The sequence below is a fragment of the Thrips palmi genome, unplaced genomic scaffold, assembly GCF_012932325.1.
Source record: "Thrips palmi isolate BJ-2018 unplaced genomic scaffold, TpBJ-2018v1 HiC_scaffold_15, whole genome shotgun sequence".
Classification (NCBI taxonomy): Eukaryota; Metazoa; Arthropoda; class Insecta; order Thysanoptera; family Thripidae; genus Thrips; species Thrips palmi.
Window position 1 is genome coordinate 3,320,767 of NW_023144624.1, and position 18,411 is coordinate 3,339,177.

Below are 18,411 nucleotides of genomic sequence, written 5' to 3' on the forward strand. Positions count from 1 at the left end.
CCATCACGCACGGACGGGTTGCTGGGTTTCTTCCTGCAGAGCAGGGCGGCGATGGCGGGGATGGCGTGAAAGCGATTGGCGTCGTCGTCGTCGGTGCGGGGAGGCGCCCCACAGTGGGCCGGAAGACCGGTGGAGGCGGCCAAAACTCTGGACGCGTTTCAGCTCCAGAGTCGCCAATCAGGACTCGAACCGAGCGTGTGACCCCACCAATGGATTCCTCGTTCGGAGAGCAATCCGTTGGTGGGGTCACGCGTTAGGTTCGAGACCGATTCAGCGACTCTGGATCTCAAAACGTATCCGGGATTTGGACCGCCTCCACCGGTCTTCTGGCCCACTGTGCGCTCCTCACCGAGCTAGGGCACTTGTTGGTGATGTGCTCCGCGCTTCGCGGACTCGCACTGGCACCGGCCCAGTGCACCCGCCGCGCGCGAGCCCTCCGGCCCTCCGTCACAGCGGCCGCATTGGCCTGCCTTGGCGAGCCAAAGCTCCATCTGTCCTTCAATGGCTCCGCAGCACCAGCAGCACCGCGGCACCGTGCAGTCGGCAGTTGCAGTGTCGCGATCGTAGCGTGCAACGAGCCGCTCAAACTAATCTTGTTGGTTTTGGCCTGACGCTTCCTGGATGGCATAACCGCAGCCAAAAGTTTGTTCGTTAGGTCCTTTTGATTTTTAAGAACAACGGGCTTACACGCATGTGCTATGTTACTTGACTGAAAAAGCGTACAGAGACAGGGTAAAAACAGCAAAAAAGGGAAAAAATTGTTGTTGTCGTTTTCGCCAAGTCCTCCTTCGGCAGAGCCCTTGCCGCCGCGCCGCGTCCTGCCCATCACCGGGTGGTCCTTCGGCGGTCCTCTTTCCTCCCCAAAATCCGGGGCGCCACGTAACCGGCTCCTTTTTGTGTCACTTCTTTTTAAATGCTGGCGTTATGAGGGCGAAAGTGGCTGCTTATGAGACGCCGTGCCGCGCGGCCAGGGCCTGGCCAGGGCCGAGGGCAGGCCGCACCGAGCAGGGTCCCTCCGCAGGCTGAGTCCGAGAGTCGTTTTCGGCGCTCTGTCTCCCTCGCACTCATGGGGCGTCCCTTACAAGTGCGAGAGAGACAGAGCGACGAAAACGGCTCTCGGACTCAGTCCGCTGGGAATGCTCCCGAATCACGGTGAGGAGGCCCTTTCCATTGGTCGCGCCGCTTGTTGCAGCGCGCTGCCGAACAGTGCTTTCGTCGCTCCGTCTCTCTCGCACCCCTACGGGACAACGCATGCGTGCGAGAGAGACAGACTGTGCGGCGAAAGTACCGCGCGGAAGCGGACCGCTGGTCACTGCGTCCACGCGGCTCGGCTCGGCTCTCCATGCAAGTTGCTCAATGACAAAGTTTTCGGCCATCGCCCGGCCGGACGCGGCAGCGGCGGCGCCAGCGGCCAAGCCAACGTGTCGGCGGTGCCATTACGTCCTCCAGGGAGCTGCTGCGTCACTCAGCCCCGCCTGCCGCCGTCCTTGCGGGCCAAAACGCCCTTCACTTTTTTGTGGCCCTTCACGACGCCTAGCCTTCCACTCGTTGTTTGTTTCCCGACTGCCCGACGATGCTGGGATCGTTTGTCGCGTTTTCATCATTCTAGTGTAAGCGAGCTCTCCTTACGCCCCATGCCGCGCTGCGCAGTCCGCGCGCCGAACTCTGTGTCTGGCGCGTTGGCCAATCGGAAAAGAGGGGAGGGGAGGGGGGAGGTAAACTGGTTCTGTCTCTGGCTGGGCAAATAGCGAATATGCACAGTCGACACACTGCCCTATCTGCGCGGGGTTGGCAGAACCCAGCAGACGCCTCGCACTGCGCCGCTCCGCCTCGCACCCTCCCGTCTGCACGGCCTGCCCTGCAGTTAGACCGACGTTACTCGGAGCTCGGCCGCAGCCTGCCGGCCAGCACACTGACTCCGAGAGTCGTCGTTTTCGTCGCTCTGTCTCTCTCGCACCCAGACGCTTCGCCCCATGAGTGCGAGAGAGACAGAGCGACGAAAACGACCTTCGGAATCAGTCCGCTGGCCGTACTCCTCCTCGGTGCGTCTCGCCGGACAGGCCAGGCCAGGCCAGACCAGCACGTGGCCCGACAGCCCCACGCCTCGGCGTTTATTTCATTTCATTTCTTTTCAGTGCCATTTCACGTTTTCGATGCTTTTAATTTGCGCTCCACGATGATTCCGCACGAGCGAGGGCCTGGCCCCGCACATCACCCACATCACTGCGGGCCGCCCGCGCCCCGAGAGCCAAGCCGAGAGCCTGGGTGATGGGGGTGATGGACTCGGCGGGCTCCGCAAGCAGTGCAGCCACGGCAAGAAAACCATGATGATAAAATATAATGATGAATAAAAAATGAAATCCATTTAAAGATGAAAAGCGGTTGCCACTGCACTGGCGCGGCCGGACCGGACGCGTTCGACCGGCCGGAGAGGTAGGAAAGGCCATATAGGATGCAAGCGACGCAATGCGTATTGTCGTTATTGGCCGACACGATAAACACGAGAATGGAGCGGATCTAAAAGGCGGCTCCATAAACGACGCCGGCCGAGGCCGAGGGTCACGGTGGACATATTCCACGTCACTGCCTCCCTGTCGCCCCGCTTGTGTCGCCGCGACCGCCGCCCCCGGCCTCTACCGGTTCCTATCCGGCCCGTCAGACTGATTCCGAGAGTCGTTTTCGTCCCTCTGTCTCTCTCGCACTCATGGGTCGTCCCGCCAAGGTGTGAGAGACATAGCGACGATTCTCGGAATCAGTCTGCATGGCCCAAACGGCCAGCTCCCCGCACTCTGCACTCGCCCCCCGGCCTAGCATGTGTCACCGCCTCGTCAGTACGGCCAGTCGGCCGACCGGACAGACACCACTCACGTGTCTAAGTACGCACAGACACTGCTCGCTTGCCCCACTGCGAGGACAAATTTATTATTATTCCCGATTTTATAGAAACCGGTTCGACGTGGCGAATTGCGCGTGGGGACCCTTGCCCCGCCCCGCCCCGCCCCGTCTTTGGCCGGTCGTCCGTCATACGCCTATGTAGAGGTCACCACCCGTCACCACCGGTATCTCTACACTGGCAGCACCTTGAAATCCCATTGGGCTGTTCGGCAAACGTGGGTCTCGCCCGACGATCTGGAAGGATGACCTATACCTGCAAGCCGTGACAGGTGTTTCAGTCCGGGTATGACCGTCGGCAAGATTGGGGGCAGTATTATCGGCGACTACCAGTCCCAGCCCGACCTCTTTTAAAAAATGCCGCGCCCTGACACATTGTAAACATGTTTTCTTCTTTTGCTTGTACTGCGTGTGAGTGGTTACGAGGTCAATTGCCGCAGGGTGATTCCCCGCCAGATCATCGCACCCCCCGAAATCGACGGTGATGGCATTGGCCGATGTAGGTGTCAATCCACTCAGGCAATGACCCTTGAGTTTGAGTCGCCCTGCAAAATTTTTTTGCCCAACTCCAAAACGTTTAGATTTGCGCCAATCCCAGGTATGAGAAGTTTGTAGTGCAGCACAGTAAGTTTCTCATACCTGGGACTGGCGCATCGCAAGCATACGATTCGAAAAGTAAAGTGATCAAGACAACTTTTGTCTCAAATGTTAAGAATTTCTTGTGTATTGTGGTATGGGCAAATGTATTGAATTCTTCATCAGGTGAGTAAAATGAAGCAAGGGGAATACTCAGTCTGCAAAGGTTAGTTCATATGGTGGAAATTATCTGCGCAAACATAATTTTTTTTTATGGATTCATTTTTGTGAAATTTTCACTGATTTTTCTTAATATTTTCCAACTTTTTCTTTAAAACGAAATTTTTCTTATGGATAGAGTAGTCTTTTGTGAAGACAATAAAACCTGGCTGGTCACTATCTGACCACAGATGCCCCGTGGACAAAAATTGCAACATTCAAAGTTGACAAAATCTGAACGGTTTGGAGTTGGGCAAAAAAAATTTGCAGGGCGACTCAAGGGGCAAGGTGACACCTACATTGGCCAATTCCATCACCGTCGATTTCGGGGGGTGCGATGGTCTGGCGTGGAATCACCCCGCAGACATAAAATTCACATCCATACTCGACCAAAGGCACCCGTTTAGCGAGTAATTCAGACGACTGCCTCTTGTTTGGTCGCGGGTAAGTCGGTCGGTGGGTTCGGGAAGCCAATCACAGTGCCGCGTGTCGCCGTGCGGGGGGTCCTGGAGGCACTCGCCAAGGTCAGAGCGATGCCGCCCCCCGCCCCGCCACGCCCCGCCTGCCGATCTGCCAGTGTCGTGTGCCATCCGCAGTCTGGAAGACGCCGCGTTGCAGACATGCCGGCGCCCCTCGCCTCCGCCGCGGCCTCCACCGCCAGGACGCCGTCGTCGTCGGCCCTGCTGGTGGCCGTCCTGGTCGTCGGCGTGCTGCTGCCGCACCCCGCCGTGTCCGCCATCGACGGTGCCGGTCGCGCGACAGGGTGAGTGTGCCGAGTGTGCGGGCCTGCTTCCTACCCGGGGCACGCCGCCTCGCCGACGCCGAGCTTGAGGTCGGGCGGGCTGCCCCGCGCGCTCTGCCCCGCGCGCCCCGCGGCCACCGATAGCCTTTATCAGCGCGGCGATCGCGGGGTGAGGCTCGCTGAGGCGCCACGGCGCGAGGACTCGGACGTCACGTTGTTGTTTATGATATTAGCAAGCCTGATTCGTTACCTTCGCCACCTGCGGGGCGTGGCGGCGTGGCGGCGTGGCGGGCGGCGGCCCCGCGGTGCGCCGCCCAATGGCAACGCCTTCACCGCAAACTTGGAGGCGGCGGCGGTGCGGCGCGGTGCAGTCGCCTTGTGGGGAGTCCCGACACTTCGACCGCAATTTCGTGACCCCGCGTGCCGTGCGTGCGATTCGGCCTCTGCGGCGGTTTAGTTGAGCCGTTTGCTCGGCGGTATGCACCTTCACGGCGCCGCAGGTTCGTTGCAATGGATGGCTGGTTTGAGTTGGTCCAGCTCCTGCTTGAGTCTGGCCTAGGTCAGTTTCAACGCCCCCTCTTCTTCTGATGAGGGGCGCTTGGAGCTTGTGCATGGCGCTTGCACGGCGCTAGTTTGTGCGTGGCGCTTGGCCGCGTCGTTGAGTAAGCTTAAGCGCCAGGCACGACATTGTCTGTCCGGTCGGAATGCTGAGGCGATTGCGGTTCGAGCTCCGGACCCCTTTGTGCGTGGACAGTGGAGTGGACGGCCGGCCGCGTTTTTATGCTGATTGCGGTCACGACGCGCTTCCCCGCCGCCTTCACGGACGCCGCCGTCAGCGCGGTCGGCTTCCTCGTCCCCTCCGCGTCATCGCAGTGGGCCACGGCGGCGGGCTGGTGGCGAGGCTGCCGCGGACACCGCGACGACGCGACGCCACGCGGCGGCACTAAAGGACCAAGCAGGCGCGTCGTCGCTGGTGGCCGATGATTGGCGGCGCCGAGTGATTCCGCCCGCGTTTGCCAGTTTGCCCGCCCCGCCGGGAGCACGCCAAGCGACGCCAAGGACCTCGGACGCCGGGACGCCGGGAAGCCGGAACGCCGAGACGCCTGGATACATGGACGCCGGGACTCCAGGACGCCGAGACGGGCGAGGCTCATTGATACGGCGGGAAAAAACGAGACGAAAGGATGGCGGGCTGGCTGGCCTGCCTGGGACGCTTGCTGAGCGCCATCCGTCATGTGGCCGAGCGGCCGAGCGGGCGGGGCCGCCGGAGTCCTTCCATCTCTGTATACTACACTGTGGGAATGAGCGGCTCGAGAAAACAAAAACAACAACAACACGATGATATGCAACAAATGTCCGGCCACTCACTTTCTGTCGCGGTAAGGATCGATTTACGAGGAGGTAAACCTTTCGCGATCCCGACGCCTGCAGACTGATTCCGAGAGTCGCTTTCGTCGCTCTGTCTCGCTCGCACTCACGGGGTGCTCCCTAAAGGTGTGAAGGAGGCAGAGCGACGAAAACGACTCTCGGAATGAGCCTGCTGCCGCACCGGGGCGACCGGGGGGGCAACACGCGTCCGCTGGCGTGGCCGGGCCGCGCGGCCGCGTCGCCTGGCCGCTGGCAGCGTGTCCGGGAGCACACGTGAGTGCCTCCATGTGTGAATGCGAGTGTATTTCTACCCGTCATTAGTGTTGTTGAGCAGCTTCGCGCGTGTCTGCCTGCCTTTTGCCTCACGCCACTCAGGCGGAGCGAGATCGTTTCCTTTCATAGCCGCCGGACCGAACGAAGCCCAAAATACCCCGGCGCCGGTGGCCGATCAAACGGGTTGCTATCGCAATTATCGCGGGGGAGAGGCAACGGGAAGCAGTGGAGCCTTTCGGCAATTCGAGCGAATAGATGGCATCACCCGAAGATGATGTGTAGCGAAGACAGGCATTCCACCGCAAGTGCCTTCACTCTGCACTCCTGGCCCGGGCTGGCCTGGCCCTGCTGGCGGTGACGACGTCCACTGCAGCCTTGACTTTTCCAGTGGCGCAGTGGCCCACGTGGCCGGTCCCGGACCGTGTCACACCCGCGCCGTTCTGCCGGCCGGCCGAGCCTAATCGCCGCTGGTATTTTCAGTGAATGGGGGAAAGGCCTTTCTCATGGGGCGGGGCTCGGCGGGGCTCGGCGGGGCGCCGGGCGATGCATAGCCACAAGGCGCAGGCCGCGACCCGCCGCCGCTCCCTTATGCCTTGCTTTCAAGCCTAATTGCCCGCAGTTCGTGGCGAAAGGCGCAGGCGATGTGAGTGGGGCCGCGCGGGTCTTTGCCAATTCCGCGGAAAAGATGAAAAAATATAAAAGTTTAACCTAGCTCCATTGCCAACCACGTACTAAATCAGCGGATTAGTTGGATTAATTAATCAGTCAATTAATGTCTGTATTCCAGAGCCACTCGCGGCCGGGGCACGTGCCGTGGCCGCGTGATCAGCCGCGGAGGTCCCGGCTTACACCGGGTGGAGCGCCCGCGGAGGCTGAGTAGGCAACCCGGCGAGCACCGGAGCGTCACGGGACTGCCTACCCTCCAGGCGCTTGGCGCCTGTGGAGGCTGAGTAGGCAACCCGGCGTGCACCGGAGCGTCACGGGACTGCCTACCCTCCAGGCGCTTGGCGCCTGCGGAGGCTGAGTAGGCAACCCGGCGTGCACCGGAGTGCCGCGGGACAGCGCGCCCACAGGCGTTCTGCTGGCCGTTGACTGTTGGACTGAGGCGCCCTTTCTCCGTTTCCTGTTCCAGGCCCTGGCAGTGCGCGGAGGGGCGTTGCCTGCGAGTGGACGGCGCGGCGATGGGGCTCCGCGAGGGCCGGCAGCAGGGCGAGGCCCCCGTGCCCCCGGCCCTGCACCAGGCCCTGCACCAGGCCAGCCAGGCCGCCTGCAGGCTGCACTGCGGCCCCCACGGCGCGCTGTGGCCCCGGCCCACGGGCAGCACCAGCATCGGGTGGGTGGACGTGGACGCCGCATGGGCCGCTCACCACGAACAGGGCCTCGGACGTCACGGTGACGTGTAGCCTCGTGTTTTTCCACCGTTCCCCGTGTCCGCAGCCACCAGCTCGTGCTCCTCGACCCCGCGCGCATCCGCGTCCAGTTCAACAGCCCGGCGGAGCGGCCCGCCAAGCAGGGGCCTCCTCTGGGGGTGAGCGCGCGCACCGTGCTGCAGGAGGCGGCGCGCGGCCTGGACGCGGCCCTCAAGCGCATGTGCGACGCGGGCTGCGTGCCGGGCGACCACGGCCTCACCGTCACCATCAACGCCACCAGGGCGGACCACGACCTGGACTGGGAGACGGATGAGAGCTACCGCCTGGAGGTGTCGACGAAAGGTAGATATGTTGGTGATTGCCCCAGGCCAGCCCAAGAACAATCATGACGTGTTTGTGCGTGTGCAGGAGGCATGGTGCGCGCGCAGGTGCTGGCGGCCACGGTTTGGGGAGCCCGGCACGGCGCGCAGACCCTGGCGCAGCTCTTCACCGCCACCACCATGCCCGCAGCCTCGGTCAGCGCGAAGCCCAAAATGGTGAGTTTGGCAGTTCGGCAATTGTGAATATCGTTCAGGAAACTTGATGGTGGTTTGCAACGCACTGTGCAGATGCTGCTAGCCGTGGCGACCGCTCGCGTCGCGGACTCGCCGCGCTATCCGCACCGCGGGCTGCTGCTGGACACGGCGCGGCACTTCCTGCCGCTGGCCGCGCTGCTCCGCACCGTGGACGCCATGGCCGCCTCCAAGCTCAACGTGCTGCACTGGCACGCCACCGACTCGCACTCGTTCCCCCTGCTGCTGCCCAGCGTGCCGCAGCTCGCGCGCCTCGGCGCCTACTCGTCCAAGGAGGTGTACACGCCCGCCGCCGTGGCCAGCCTGCTCAGGTGACGGCCCATCCGTGCCAGAAGACCGGCGCCAGCGGCCAAAACTCGAGCTCCAGAGTCGCTAAACAGGACTCGAACCGAGCGTTTGACCCCACCAATGGATTGCTCTCCGAACGAGGAATCCATTGGTGGGGTCAGTCGTTCGGTTCGAGTCCCATTAAGCGACTGTGCGGTGCCCATGGTACTCCGCCTTCTTGACCGCCACCGGCGCGCTCTTGCCGCCAGGTACGCCCGCGTCCGCGGCGTGCGCGTGCTGCTGGAGATCGACGCGCCCGCGCACTGCTCGGCGGGCTGGACGTGGGGAGAGGACGCCGGGCTGGGGCCGCTGGTGCTGTGCGCCGCCCAGCAGCCCTGGCGCAGCTACTGCATCCAGCCGCCCTGCGGACAGCTCAACCCGGCGAACCCCGCCGTGTACTCCGTGCTGCGGGCAGTGTACCGGTCAGTGGCCTGAGGCGCGGTGGCGCGGTCGGCGTTGGCGTGGTCGGGCCAGAACGACGTCGACGTCACGAGCCAAGACATTCCGCTCGTTTATTTTCAATATTTTAGTATCCGACGGTGGACGTCACTCGGCCGGCCCGGTCGTGTTTCAAACCGGCTGCCGCCTTGCCGCTGCGGTGCTTTGTGACTGCAGGGACCTGGTGCGAGTGCTGCCGCGCGGCGAGGCGCTGCACCTCGGCGGCGACGAGGTGTTCTTCGCGTGCTGGAACGCGTCGCAGCCCGTCACGGACTACTTGGCGGCGACGGGGCGCGGCCGCGGCGAGGCCGACTTCCTCAACCTGTGGGCCGAGTTCCACGCGGGGTCGCTCGCCGCCCTGGACGAGGCCGTGGGCGCCGTGGGCAAGGCGGGCACCACCGCCGTGCTCTGGAGCTCCCACCTGACGCGGCCGCCGCACGTCGACAGCTACGTGGACAAGGACAGGTGAGGAGTGGAGCCCGGTGCGCCTGGAGGGTAGGCAACTTATCCAACGCCCCCGGGAGACCGGTTTCGCGCCCCAAATAAGAAGTGCCAGGGGGCGCTGGGGCCGGGCCCGGCCGCACGCGCGGTATGAGTTTCGTTCGTACTCGCCCAGCACCGCTCCACGCCAATTTCAGAAAAGCAGAAAGTTGATGTGCCGTGGCGGTGAAGGGCGCGCTACACTGTGACTTGAACTTCTTCCAGATACGTGATCGAGACGTGGACGGAGGCGGGTGACGCGCTGCCCGAGCAGCTCCTGTCCCGCGGCTACCGCGTCATCCTGGCCGCCAAGGACGCGTGGTACCTGGACCACGGCTGGTGGGGGCGCACGTCGTACCGGCCGTGGCGCGCGGTGCGGGACCGGCGCCTGCCGTCGTCCGCGGGGACGCCCGGCACGGTGCTGGGCGGCGAGGCGGCGCTGTGGGGCGAGCTCACGGACGCCACCACCCTGGACGGCAAGCTGTGGCCGCGCGCCGCCGCCCTGGCCGAGCGCCTGTGGACCGACCCCTCCGAGCCGAGCTCTGCCCCGGGGGTGGAGGCGCGCTTCCTCGCGCACCGCGACCGCCTCCTGGCCCTGGGGGTGCGCGCCGAGGCCGTGGCGCCGCAGTGGTGCCAGCTGCGGGACGGCCAGTGCGCCTGACGCCCTGGCTGCCACACTGTCTGGCTGTGACTGCCGGCCGCCGGCACGGGGTGGCGATGGGCTAGTTTCCCGTTCGAAGGAACGCCCTTTTGTGATAGACGACTTGGTGAGTGAGTGTGGCTAGTCTCATTTGATCTCTGAATCTTTGAATACTGGTGGCATGCCACAGGCAGCAGGCAGAGGGAGGGGGAAAAGAAACAACATGGACATCTACAAAACACAAACAGGGAAGTTTATTTCTGTTTACTAACAGACAAGCAGTACAGTAACACACGGGCACACGGTTTAATAGAATCATCAGTACAGTAATTTACACAGGTCAATTAGTAATACTTTGTTCATGGTCGGCACATTTCGTTTCACAAAACCACTAAAAATGGCGTAAATTAAATCAAAATCGTCCTCAGTGATGTAGTTTAAAAAATCATAACACGGCAGTCACAGTGCTCCCTTTCGCACTGAAGTCAGTAATATTTTATCTTATTAATTACGTGTCTTTCAAATGGCTGTTGCATCGACTATTTGATATGCGTGGTTCATAAAATGAAGTACGTGTGAAGTACGTGACTTGTGATTTCACAAACCTAAAATTAATGCCTACTAAAGAGAAGTGGAAGAGATGTGCATATTAACTGAAAGAGTTTCATGGCACACACAGGTAACAAAAACTGAAAATTGATACAGAAACTACTTGCACCTCTTTGGACTTAAAATTATCAAATTAACTTACAAAACTTTGCATAAAATTTGACATAATTATAACAGGGGATATTCACAGGCACATTTGCATTTAGTTCATGAGAGAAGTTTCCACCTTCAAAGTTATCCTGCAGTCTCTGGGTGCAACAATGCTTAATTAAGGTAATGAGCATCATATTAGAATGTAACATGCATATCAATGCACATCCTGCAAGTTAAGTTCAATAATGATAATAATAATGTGTGATAAAAAGGCTGCAGTTATTTCTAAAACTTCAACATTAAGTAAAATGAAAAAAAAAAAGTGTTTGATACAAACATGTAAGATGAAAACCATTGTAGTTTTCCCTAGGAAGCTCTTAACTTTGTCATGTTTCACAGCTCAATTTCACTATACCACCCTGTTACGACATTATCTCAGAACACAAGACTAAGGGAAAGTCCAAAATACACTTACAGATGGGTGGCAAATCAGCATGACATGATTAAAGCTTCTCATATATTAAGGCAAACTGATCAAAAACAAATGAGTCTACATGTAATCTTGTTCTGCTGGGTGATAAAGTTGCAATGTGAATGTCAACCTAATTTCTAGTTCTATTTTGGCAGGGTATGATGGAAGGATAGGGAACTAAAATGCTTCTTACATCCTAGTAATAAAGAACTGCTATTTTATAAAAAAATGAAAAAGAAAAAAATCAAAAACAACACTATAATTTAAGGGAATGAAAATACCCAAGGTTTAACTGGTACCTTTAATCTAATGAAATTATGAGGCACTAAATTGATTCTATAAAAAGAGTGGCGTTGCCTTCAAAATACTTCAAGATATAATATGACAAAACATCAATCACAGTTCAGAAAAAAAAAGAAATTGCTTGGATTTCTCTTACATCACAATTAATTGCAACTAGTCCTCACATCATTAAATGAGATTTCTATTGCTGGAAACCATTTACATATTTCATTTGGTTTCCATTTCATTTACACTTCTACAATATATACCTAGTATTGTTATAAACGTACTGAATACGGGTGAAGCTCAGCACATATTATACATGGCTAATATATTCATATGATTTGTCATAATCAAACTCACTATTCGTTGATGAAAATCTTGATGGGCAGAGCTGTTGTTGGGGGAAATGTCACGGAACCAGCTATGTTTGACGCTCAGCTCGGAAATCATAGTTAAACTAGAGCAAAGAGAATAATATAAGAGGACTACAGTACAAAGGTATTTAACCAAGAAATTTGTATTAGATGAAAATAAAATATACCTCTATCTCAATTTCATAAGCTGTTTTGAATTTCAAGGAAGGCACATTAATCTGAAATGGCAATTATAATTAGTACTAGGTACCCTCTTAAAAGAGCAGAATGGGGAATACACTTCCTGAAACTTACTGGGGTTGAGGAGTTAAACTGAAGATTCTTGTGCAGAATAAACGGAATGCCCTCCAAACCTGAAATAGAAAACCAAGCATAACTTAACATGTAGACAGCAGACACAAAATAATAAAAATAATCATGTCAGAAGTCCATACCTTGGTAAGTTCCAAGGGTGGAATAGGTAGACATGGCTGTTGGCAGTTTTGGAGCTGGTCGTGATGGAAGAGGTGGATGAGGGGCAGGTCTTTTTGGCGATAGTGGGGCAATAACTAGCTTTTCATACTCATGAGGGGAGTCATCATTGCCTAGGACAACGTTTTGATACCCAGAGCCATTGATGTTGGAAGGTGGCCTTTCTGCTGGGGCTCTTCTTGGTGCAGGAATTGGAGCATTTGAGTTTAAGTTAGATGGTGTGCCTTTGGGGTGAAGGCTGTAAGCCAGCTGAGGCACTGCAGGCTTGGACCCTGGTCTGGAAATAATCTCTCCAAATGTATTGGTCCCCACTTTATAGCACAAAGTGAGACCATTGATTTCCCTGAAACAAAATTTAGAGCAATGCAAGAAATTTTAGTTTTTTTTACTTCAATGGACTTTTTCCTCTTCTATAAAATCACATGAATTTTAAAATTAGGAAAATCAAAACATACCCTCCTAATTGGAAACCCTCAGGAGCTTTTTTCATGCGACTAAGAAGAATAATATCTGTGACACATGAAGCTGCTAAAGATCGTTTGGCTACTTTGTAACACAGTTGACTCTTTCTCCATGCCTTTTGATCTGTAAGACAGTGTTTATTGAATATGTGAAGAATGGAACCATAGAATGACAGCTTTTATTGACAAGCTCTACCTACCAGTATCTTTAGTCTTAGAAATCAAACAATAACTCGCAGGAGGGGGATCTTTTTCACCAGTAATTGAGACAGCTTCGACAACGAGGTCTGCAATTCCATGTATTTTAGAAAGACACAAATATCTTGTATTCCTTTTGCCAAATAACACAGACTGTCGATACATATCAGCATCTGAGTCTTGGTCATGGGTCCGATTAACCTTGTAAAATAAAAGACAAAGGTAAATTTCAGGCACAATCTGAGAGAAAGTAGTCTCATAAAATCAAATTTGTTTTGTTACCACATAATATCCTGGGGGACACTTTACTGGATCTTCAACAACACAAATGGAAAGTATCGGATCATCGTCAGGAAGAGTTTTATAAACTTGTTGTATCATGGCCGAAGATGATCAACTGAAAGGGATAACAAAACAACAAAAATATAAAATTCTAAAAATATAATTGAAAACAAAATAAAATATTTTTGCTGAATGAACGTATGAAGCTGGGTATAGAATAGGATATAGTAGAACTGAACTGGATCTCATCGAAAACCAATACAAAAGCTGCGAGTGGATAAACGTTGCTACACAAGGTACCATTTAGAAACAGAGGCACTGTTTTCATTGAACCTTTACAAATTGCAGTGCAGATAATAAATGCAAAAGTATTGGCAAGAGATACACATTCAGTCCTGAGACAAGAACAAGTCATAGGAATGCATAGAGAACAATGAAGGCATGGTGAAGGCTAGTGCACCTAGTGAACCGGGTGAGGCGGTTAGCCGCTCTTCAATGCACACAGCAAAATCGATACCCAGGCAATAGTCGGAATTAAAATTGAGGCACCAGTAAACTGCTTGGCAGACCGGCGAAGGGCTCAACCGGAGCAACGATATGAAATGAGAACTATCGTCGGCGATTTCCGACGCAGAACTGCATCATATCGGAACTCATAGAGATAACGATGGGAGATAAGAGGTGCAGCGAGACGTCACGGACACGATTGGGGAAACCCGGATATGTTGTATCCAGTTCGTCCCCAGATAACGGGGCCCCAAATGAAAGGTGAATCACAAAAAATCAAAACACGTACGAGATAAACGGTACCTTCGAACCCGGACCCCCAGCTACCTACCCCCACTACTGGTGAGACAGTGAGTTTTCTTTCTGCTACCAACAACTCCAACGTTTCAGCTCTGACACTTCAAACGAAGTGTCTTCATCTAGTGACACACAAAATGAAATTCAGTATTGAAAACCCTTTCATGTTAACATGATTGACGATTTGAATCAATCGTAATTCTACAAATTTACGTACACGTTTTTTATCCTTTATTTTCATGTTGTCATACAGCTGATCGCAGTTTGTTGTTCTTGTTCGCTGTTTTCTTATTGTTGTTTTCAGCAGCCGACTGACGGCCGTTGGGCTTTGGTCAGACCAAGAAATGGCTTCAAAATTGTTGAGAAGTGAGGTAATTTTCGTTAGGGGTTGTCGTGAAAATTTTTTTGACTCTTCTTGAACACGTGTCTTAAAAATTACGAGCTTTCATCGCTTTTTAAGGGTATTTAAACATCCATGAAAGCGACATCAATGGGCTCCCTAACCTTCCTTCAGAGTCCCTTTATTATTAGAATTTCATTTCATAATAATATGCAATTTTAAGATGTGCTTTCAACTCAATGAAAATTAAAACATCATTTTTCATGGATGTTTTATGAATTTTCAGGTACTGGCAGCATTCAAGAAGCTACATAAAACTAGGAGGAAAGTATTCAGAGATGACGATCACACTCTCAACGGTAAGATTTTCTTGCTTTGTTGCAAGTCTTTTCTTCACTTCCTACAGTGATATATGATTAGAGTGTCTTGTTCAAAAACCTTTGTTTTTTTCTTGCAGCTGCAAGAGAAAAAATTAATGAGGAGTTCCGGAAAAACAGTGGTGTTTCAGACCAAGGAGCGATAAAAGAGGTGAATACAGTCGTGAATTAGTTCCTCTTTCAGTATATCATATTTCTTTGAAATTTCTGGCTTATACCATTTTCCCTTATTGTCTTTCAGCTCATTGACTTTGCTAATGCTGTGGAGCACGAAATGCGAACTACTATAATTCAAACAGTGGAAGTGGCGCCTGGCAGATTTGGTACGTCTTTAAATGTGTATCAATGATCTTTGTGATCAGAACGTGTAATAACCTTCCCTGTGTTTTTCTGTTATAGCTGCAAGAATCACTGAAGATACCGCCAAATTGGATAATGTAGAGTTTGATATTACGAAAATTCCTGACAAGCCTGCACGTCAAAGGAATACACCATGCTGTCAAGAGCCAAACCAAAAGCTATCTTAGATTCCCAGGTAGAATAATTAATAGTGAGATCATCATTTGTATGCACTGTGTGCAGTCCTCATTACACAGAGCTATAATGTAAAAATACCTGTTTTGTTTTTTCACCTGTAATTAAGTTCATTCTTAGTAAAATTATGTCAATCAATACAATGTGGAGATGTCAAAGTCACTAATGAGAGAACAAGCCCTCTCTTAATTAAATTAAATAAACCCATGATAACAATGAAATCGGTAGTTATTGTTGAACCCAGCTTCACGTGCGGTACACAGTGGGTCAGAGGACCGGTGGAGGCGGTCAAAATCCCGGACGCGTTTTGAGCTCCAGAGTCGCTAAATGGGACTCGATAACCGAACGTGTGACCCTAACAAAGGATTGCTCTCCAAACGAGGAGTCTCTTGGTGGGGTTCGGTTCGAGTCCTGTTAAGCGTCTCAAAACGGGTCTAGAGTTTTGGCCACCTCCACCGGTCTTCTGGCAAACCCACCGTCCGACGTACACGCTTGGAAAGGTCAGTGACCGCCACGACTCGGAAACAGGAAGCTCGCCACAAGTCGACAAGTGAGCTTGGCATCGCATCATTTTGTGCGGCGGACTGGCGGAGCGGACGGCCCTCCACTGCGTTCCTCGCCACTCGCTGCTCCTTTGTGGTCGCGAGGCGTCGCGACGCGCAGAGCCGCAGAGCGCGCACACTGTGCCGCACAGGGAAGTCCGTCCCGAGTCCTCTCGGCAAAGCCTCGGCCGCCTCGGCGCGGCCGTTCGAACCCGGCACGCACCTGACCTCAGGAAATCTCGCCGAACGGAGTAGGAGACGGGCAGCTTACACTTGTGGTCGCCTCGCCACTGGCTAGTCTAAGTGAGGGCACCACTATAGGCACAGGCGGAGCACGGTGCGGTGTGACCAGGAAGCCGCAAGTGCGCGCGCGGTGTGTGTGTGTGTGTGTGTGTGTGTCGGGACCAAAGAGGTCCAGGACGGCGTCAGCTGCCACGGCGTTGAAGGTGCACCGGGAGGCCCCGAGGAGCCTTGAGGCTGGCCGGGCCGCGGGCCGGGCCCTAGCTGGGCTCTGAGCTGAGGCTGAAGCCCCTTTGTCCGTTACCGGACTGTTCTGAGGCGGCGGGGTCGCGGCCGCGGCGTGACTGTCGGGCAGCACCACGCTGAGGTACTTGGCGACGACCGCACCGCCGAGCTACTCACTCGCCGCCTTTACGGCGTGCTCGGCTTTACGGACCACGCTGCAGGCTGTCTCTCTTGCACTCACGGTGCGGTCCCTTTACGTGCGAGAGAGACAGACCGGCGGGGGCGACTTTCGTAAAGAGACTGCAGCGGCACTGCGCCGCCGGACTGCCCCCCGGGACGTGTGGCTCCAGACTCCAGATGGGAAAGCACAGCACGGCGTCGTGCGTCGTGCGTCGTGCGGTCCGCGGAGTGCTGCAGAGCGCCTGCGAGCCGCCACAACGCACTGCTGCGCCCGTGCTGCCTACCTGCCAGGCGCTCTGGCTGGGCTATGGCGACGACGGCCGCGGCGCGGAGACCCTGCTTGTCCTCCTTGACGGATCCGGGCGTGGGAGGCAGGCAGGCGCCACCGCGAGGTCCGAGGTCGGCACGGCACGGCACGCCGTGAATTTGTTCTAACTTTGAACGCGCAGCCGGATTCGGAGCGCTGCAGCGACCTACGCCAATTCCGTCATTCGTCATTCCGGCAAAAGGACAGCGGTGGCGGACGGCGGCGCCCCTCCCCTCCCCTCCCCTCCCATTTTCTCGGCGGCCTTCTCCCTGAAAATCGTGCGTCTCCAGACGGCGTCCTGGAAAATGATTGGGAAGGGGGGGGGCTGATTGAAGGGAAGCATTGCAGTAATGGGTGAACAATGGGTGACGTCACACGTGCCCACCCCCTCCCGCCGCTCTAGATTGCTATGCAGTCCATCGGCAGACGTGACGGTGCACTGCCAGCAATAAAAAGCGTCGATGAAAATGATGTTTTGAACAGTGGCGGCGTTTTGGATACGGTGCGCTGTCAACACGGCGGTGCGAGCCACTGCAAGCCACCCCCTGTCCCCGCGCTCATTGCCAAAATGCGCCTCCACAGACCTCGGCCATTGTCCCGCTGCCTCCAGAAAGAAACACTTTTCCAGACTGAAGGGCTTCTTTTCAAGAGGCGGCCAATGACTGATAGCGGTTGAGCTGCGCTGTTTTTGTGTGGCAGTGTGTGAGTGAGTGAGTGGTGTGTGTGTGTGTGTGTGTGTGTGTGTGTGTGTGTGTGAGTGTGTGTGTGTGTGTGAGTGTGAGTGAGTGCGCGCTCGCGCTGCTCGTCACGAAAACGGCGAGGTTCGGCAAGCCACGCACAAAGACATTCATTTTCGCTCATTCAGGCGGCCGCGAGGGAGAGGGGGGAGGGGGACGCCCACCAGTTAGCCCCCCTCCTTGGCACCTGCGCCGCGCCGCGCACGCCGCGCACGCTGGCTCGCGGGGCATCCAGCCTCTGGCCCGGGACCAGGGACCAGGGACCAGGGACCAGGGCGCCGGCGCCAAGGGCCTCGTTTCGGGCTGCCAAGTGCGTCATTGCTTTTGACTTGCAATTTGCATTGTTATTATTCCTGCGGCCCTTTTGGGCCAATTTGGAGGAAAGTGCCAAGTGCCCCGCCATTACGGTGGCAGTGGGGCAGCGGGGGCAGTGGCGCCTTGCCCAACCCAACCGGCCGCGGGGCACGGCGGCGCGGCGCGCGTCGCCCTTCGGCCCCGGTGTCGACACCCTGGCCGGAATCGAAACAAAAATCGGCACCCTCCGGCAGTTCAGGTAGGGGTGCGCCAGCTAGGCCCGTGTCCGCGGGGCCTGGACGCCTGGTCGGCCGCGTGGCGGCGTGGCGGCGATGTGCTGCAGCGGCGCCCCGCTCGACGGCCTCGCCGAAGCACCGCCGTCGCGCACTTGATCGGCTCCTCCAGACGGCAGCACTGCAGTTACGATCGGTGCGCAGCCCGACTGCGAGAGCGCCGAGCACGCCGACAGGCTGGCCGGTGCCCGCGCCCCGCGCGCATCATGCAGCGCGACCTGCCCGTCATGCAAGCGGCAAGCCGCGCCGGGGCCGCGGGGCCCTTGGCCTTGGCCTTGACGGCGTGGGGCGGGGCGGGGCGGGGCGGGGCGGGGCGGGGCGGGGTGGATGGGCGCTGGCAGGGAAAGACAGAGTCGCGGAATCCGGAGACACGGAAAAGTTTGACGGCGAGGTGAT

At 56.0% G+C, this 18,411-nt stretch overlaps 3 protein-coding genes across 8 annotated transcripts; 2 read left to right on the forward strand and 1 right to left on the reverse strand.

The window, feature by feature from the left end:
* The first annotated feature begins 7,650 nt into the window (after positions 1-7,650).
* On the forward strand, positions 7,651-10,470 carry LOC117641338 (chitooligosaccharidolytic beta-N-acetylglucosaminidase-like). Its single transcript, XM_034378573.1, has 6 exons — positions 7,651-7,782; positions 7,849-7,976; positions 8,049-8,323; positions 8,549-8,761; positions 8,955-9,242; positions 9,483-10,470. The coding sequence occupies exons 1-6, from the start codon at positions 7,659-7,661 to the stop codon at positions 9,916-9,918; spliced, it is 1,464 nt and encodes a 487-aa protein (XP_034234464.1). The 5' UTR covers positions 7,651-7,658; the 3' UTR covers positions 9,919-10,470.
* A 235-nt stretch (positions 10,471-10,705) lies between these two features.
* LOC117641337 (multivesicular body subunit 12B) lies at positions 10,706-13,998 on the reverse strand. Of its 6 annotated transcripts, none has more exons than XM_034378570.1 (8): positions 13,939-13,998; positions 13,143-13,257; positions 12,863-13,061; positions 12,657-12,786; positions 12,165-12,544; positions 12,025-12,083; positions 11,898-11,948; positions 10,706-11,813 (listed from the first exon to the last, which is right to left on the reverse strand). In XM_034378570.1, exons 2-8 carry the CDS (start codon positions 13,239-13,241, stop codon positions 11,778-11,780), a joined length of 954 nt encoding a protein of 317 aa, XP_034234461.1. In that variant the 5' UTR covers positions 13,242-13,257; positions 13,939-13,998; the 3' UTR covers positions 10,706-11,777. The 6 variants fall into 6 exon arrangements, with proteins under 6 accessions (XP_034234461.1, XP_034234462.1, XP_034234463.1 ...); XM_034378571.1 differs by having other exon boundaries at positions 13,953-13,992; XM_034378572.1 differs by lacking the exon at positions 13,939-13,998 and adding an exon at positions 13,845-13,935.
* Positions 13,923-15,418, forward strand: LOC117641339 (complex III assembly factor LYRM7). The gene is made up of 5 exons (XM_034378574.1): positions 13,923-14,317; positions 14,573-14,645; positions 14,744-14,814; positions 14,905-14,986; positions 15,063-15,418. Exons 1-5 carry the CDS (start codon positions 14,291-14,293, stop codon positions 15,188-15,190), a joined length of 381 nt encoding a protein of 126 aa, XP_034234465.1. The 5' UTR covers positions 13,923-14,290; the 3' UTR covers positions 15,191-15,418.
* Positions 15,419-18,411: the final 2,993 nt, after the last annotated feature.

Excerpts from the sequence above, each read along its gene's own strand:
- LOC117641338 (XM_034378573.1), top strand. The coding sequence starts at position 7,659 with ATGTGCGACGCGGGCTGCGTGCCGGGCGACCACGGCCTCACCGTCACC. Across the intron at positions 7,783-7,848 it reads CCTGGAGGTGTCGACGAAAG|GAGGCATGGTGCGCGCGCAG; the intron begins GTAGATATGTTG and ends GTGCGTGTGCAG. Across the intron at positions 8,762-8,954 it reads GTGCTGCGGGCAGTGTACCG|GGACCTGGTGCGAGTGCTGC; the intron begins GTCAGTGGCCTG and ends TTGTGACTGCAG.
- LOC117641337 (XM_034378570.1), bottom strand. The coding sequence starts at position 13,241 with ATGATACAACAAGTTTATAAAACTCTTCCTGACGATGATCCGATACTT. Across the intron at positions 12,787-12,862 it reads TTCTAAGACTAAAGATACTG|ATCAAAAGGCATGGAGAAAG; the intron begins GTAGGTAGAGCT and ends ACTGTCTTACAG. Across the intron at positions 12,545-12,656 it reads GAGGGTTTCCAATTAGGAGG|GGAAATCAATGGTCTCACTT; the intron begins GTATGTTTTGAT and ends ATTTTGTTTCAG.
- LOC117641339 (XM_034378574.1), top strand. The coding sequence starts at position 14,291 with ATGGCTTCAAAATTGTTGAGAAGTGAG. Across the intron at positions 14,318-14,572 it reads CAAAATTGTTGAGAAGTGAG|GTACTGGCAGCATTCAAGAA; the intron begins GTAATTTTCGTT and ends ATGAATTTTCAG. Across the intron at positions 14,815-14,904 it reads ACCAAGGAGCGATAAAAGAG|CTCATTGACTTTGCTAATGC; the intron begins GTGAATACAGTC and ends ATTGTCTTTCAG.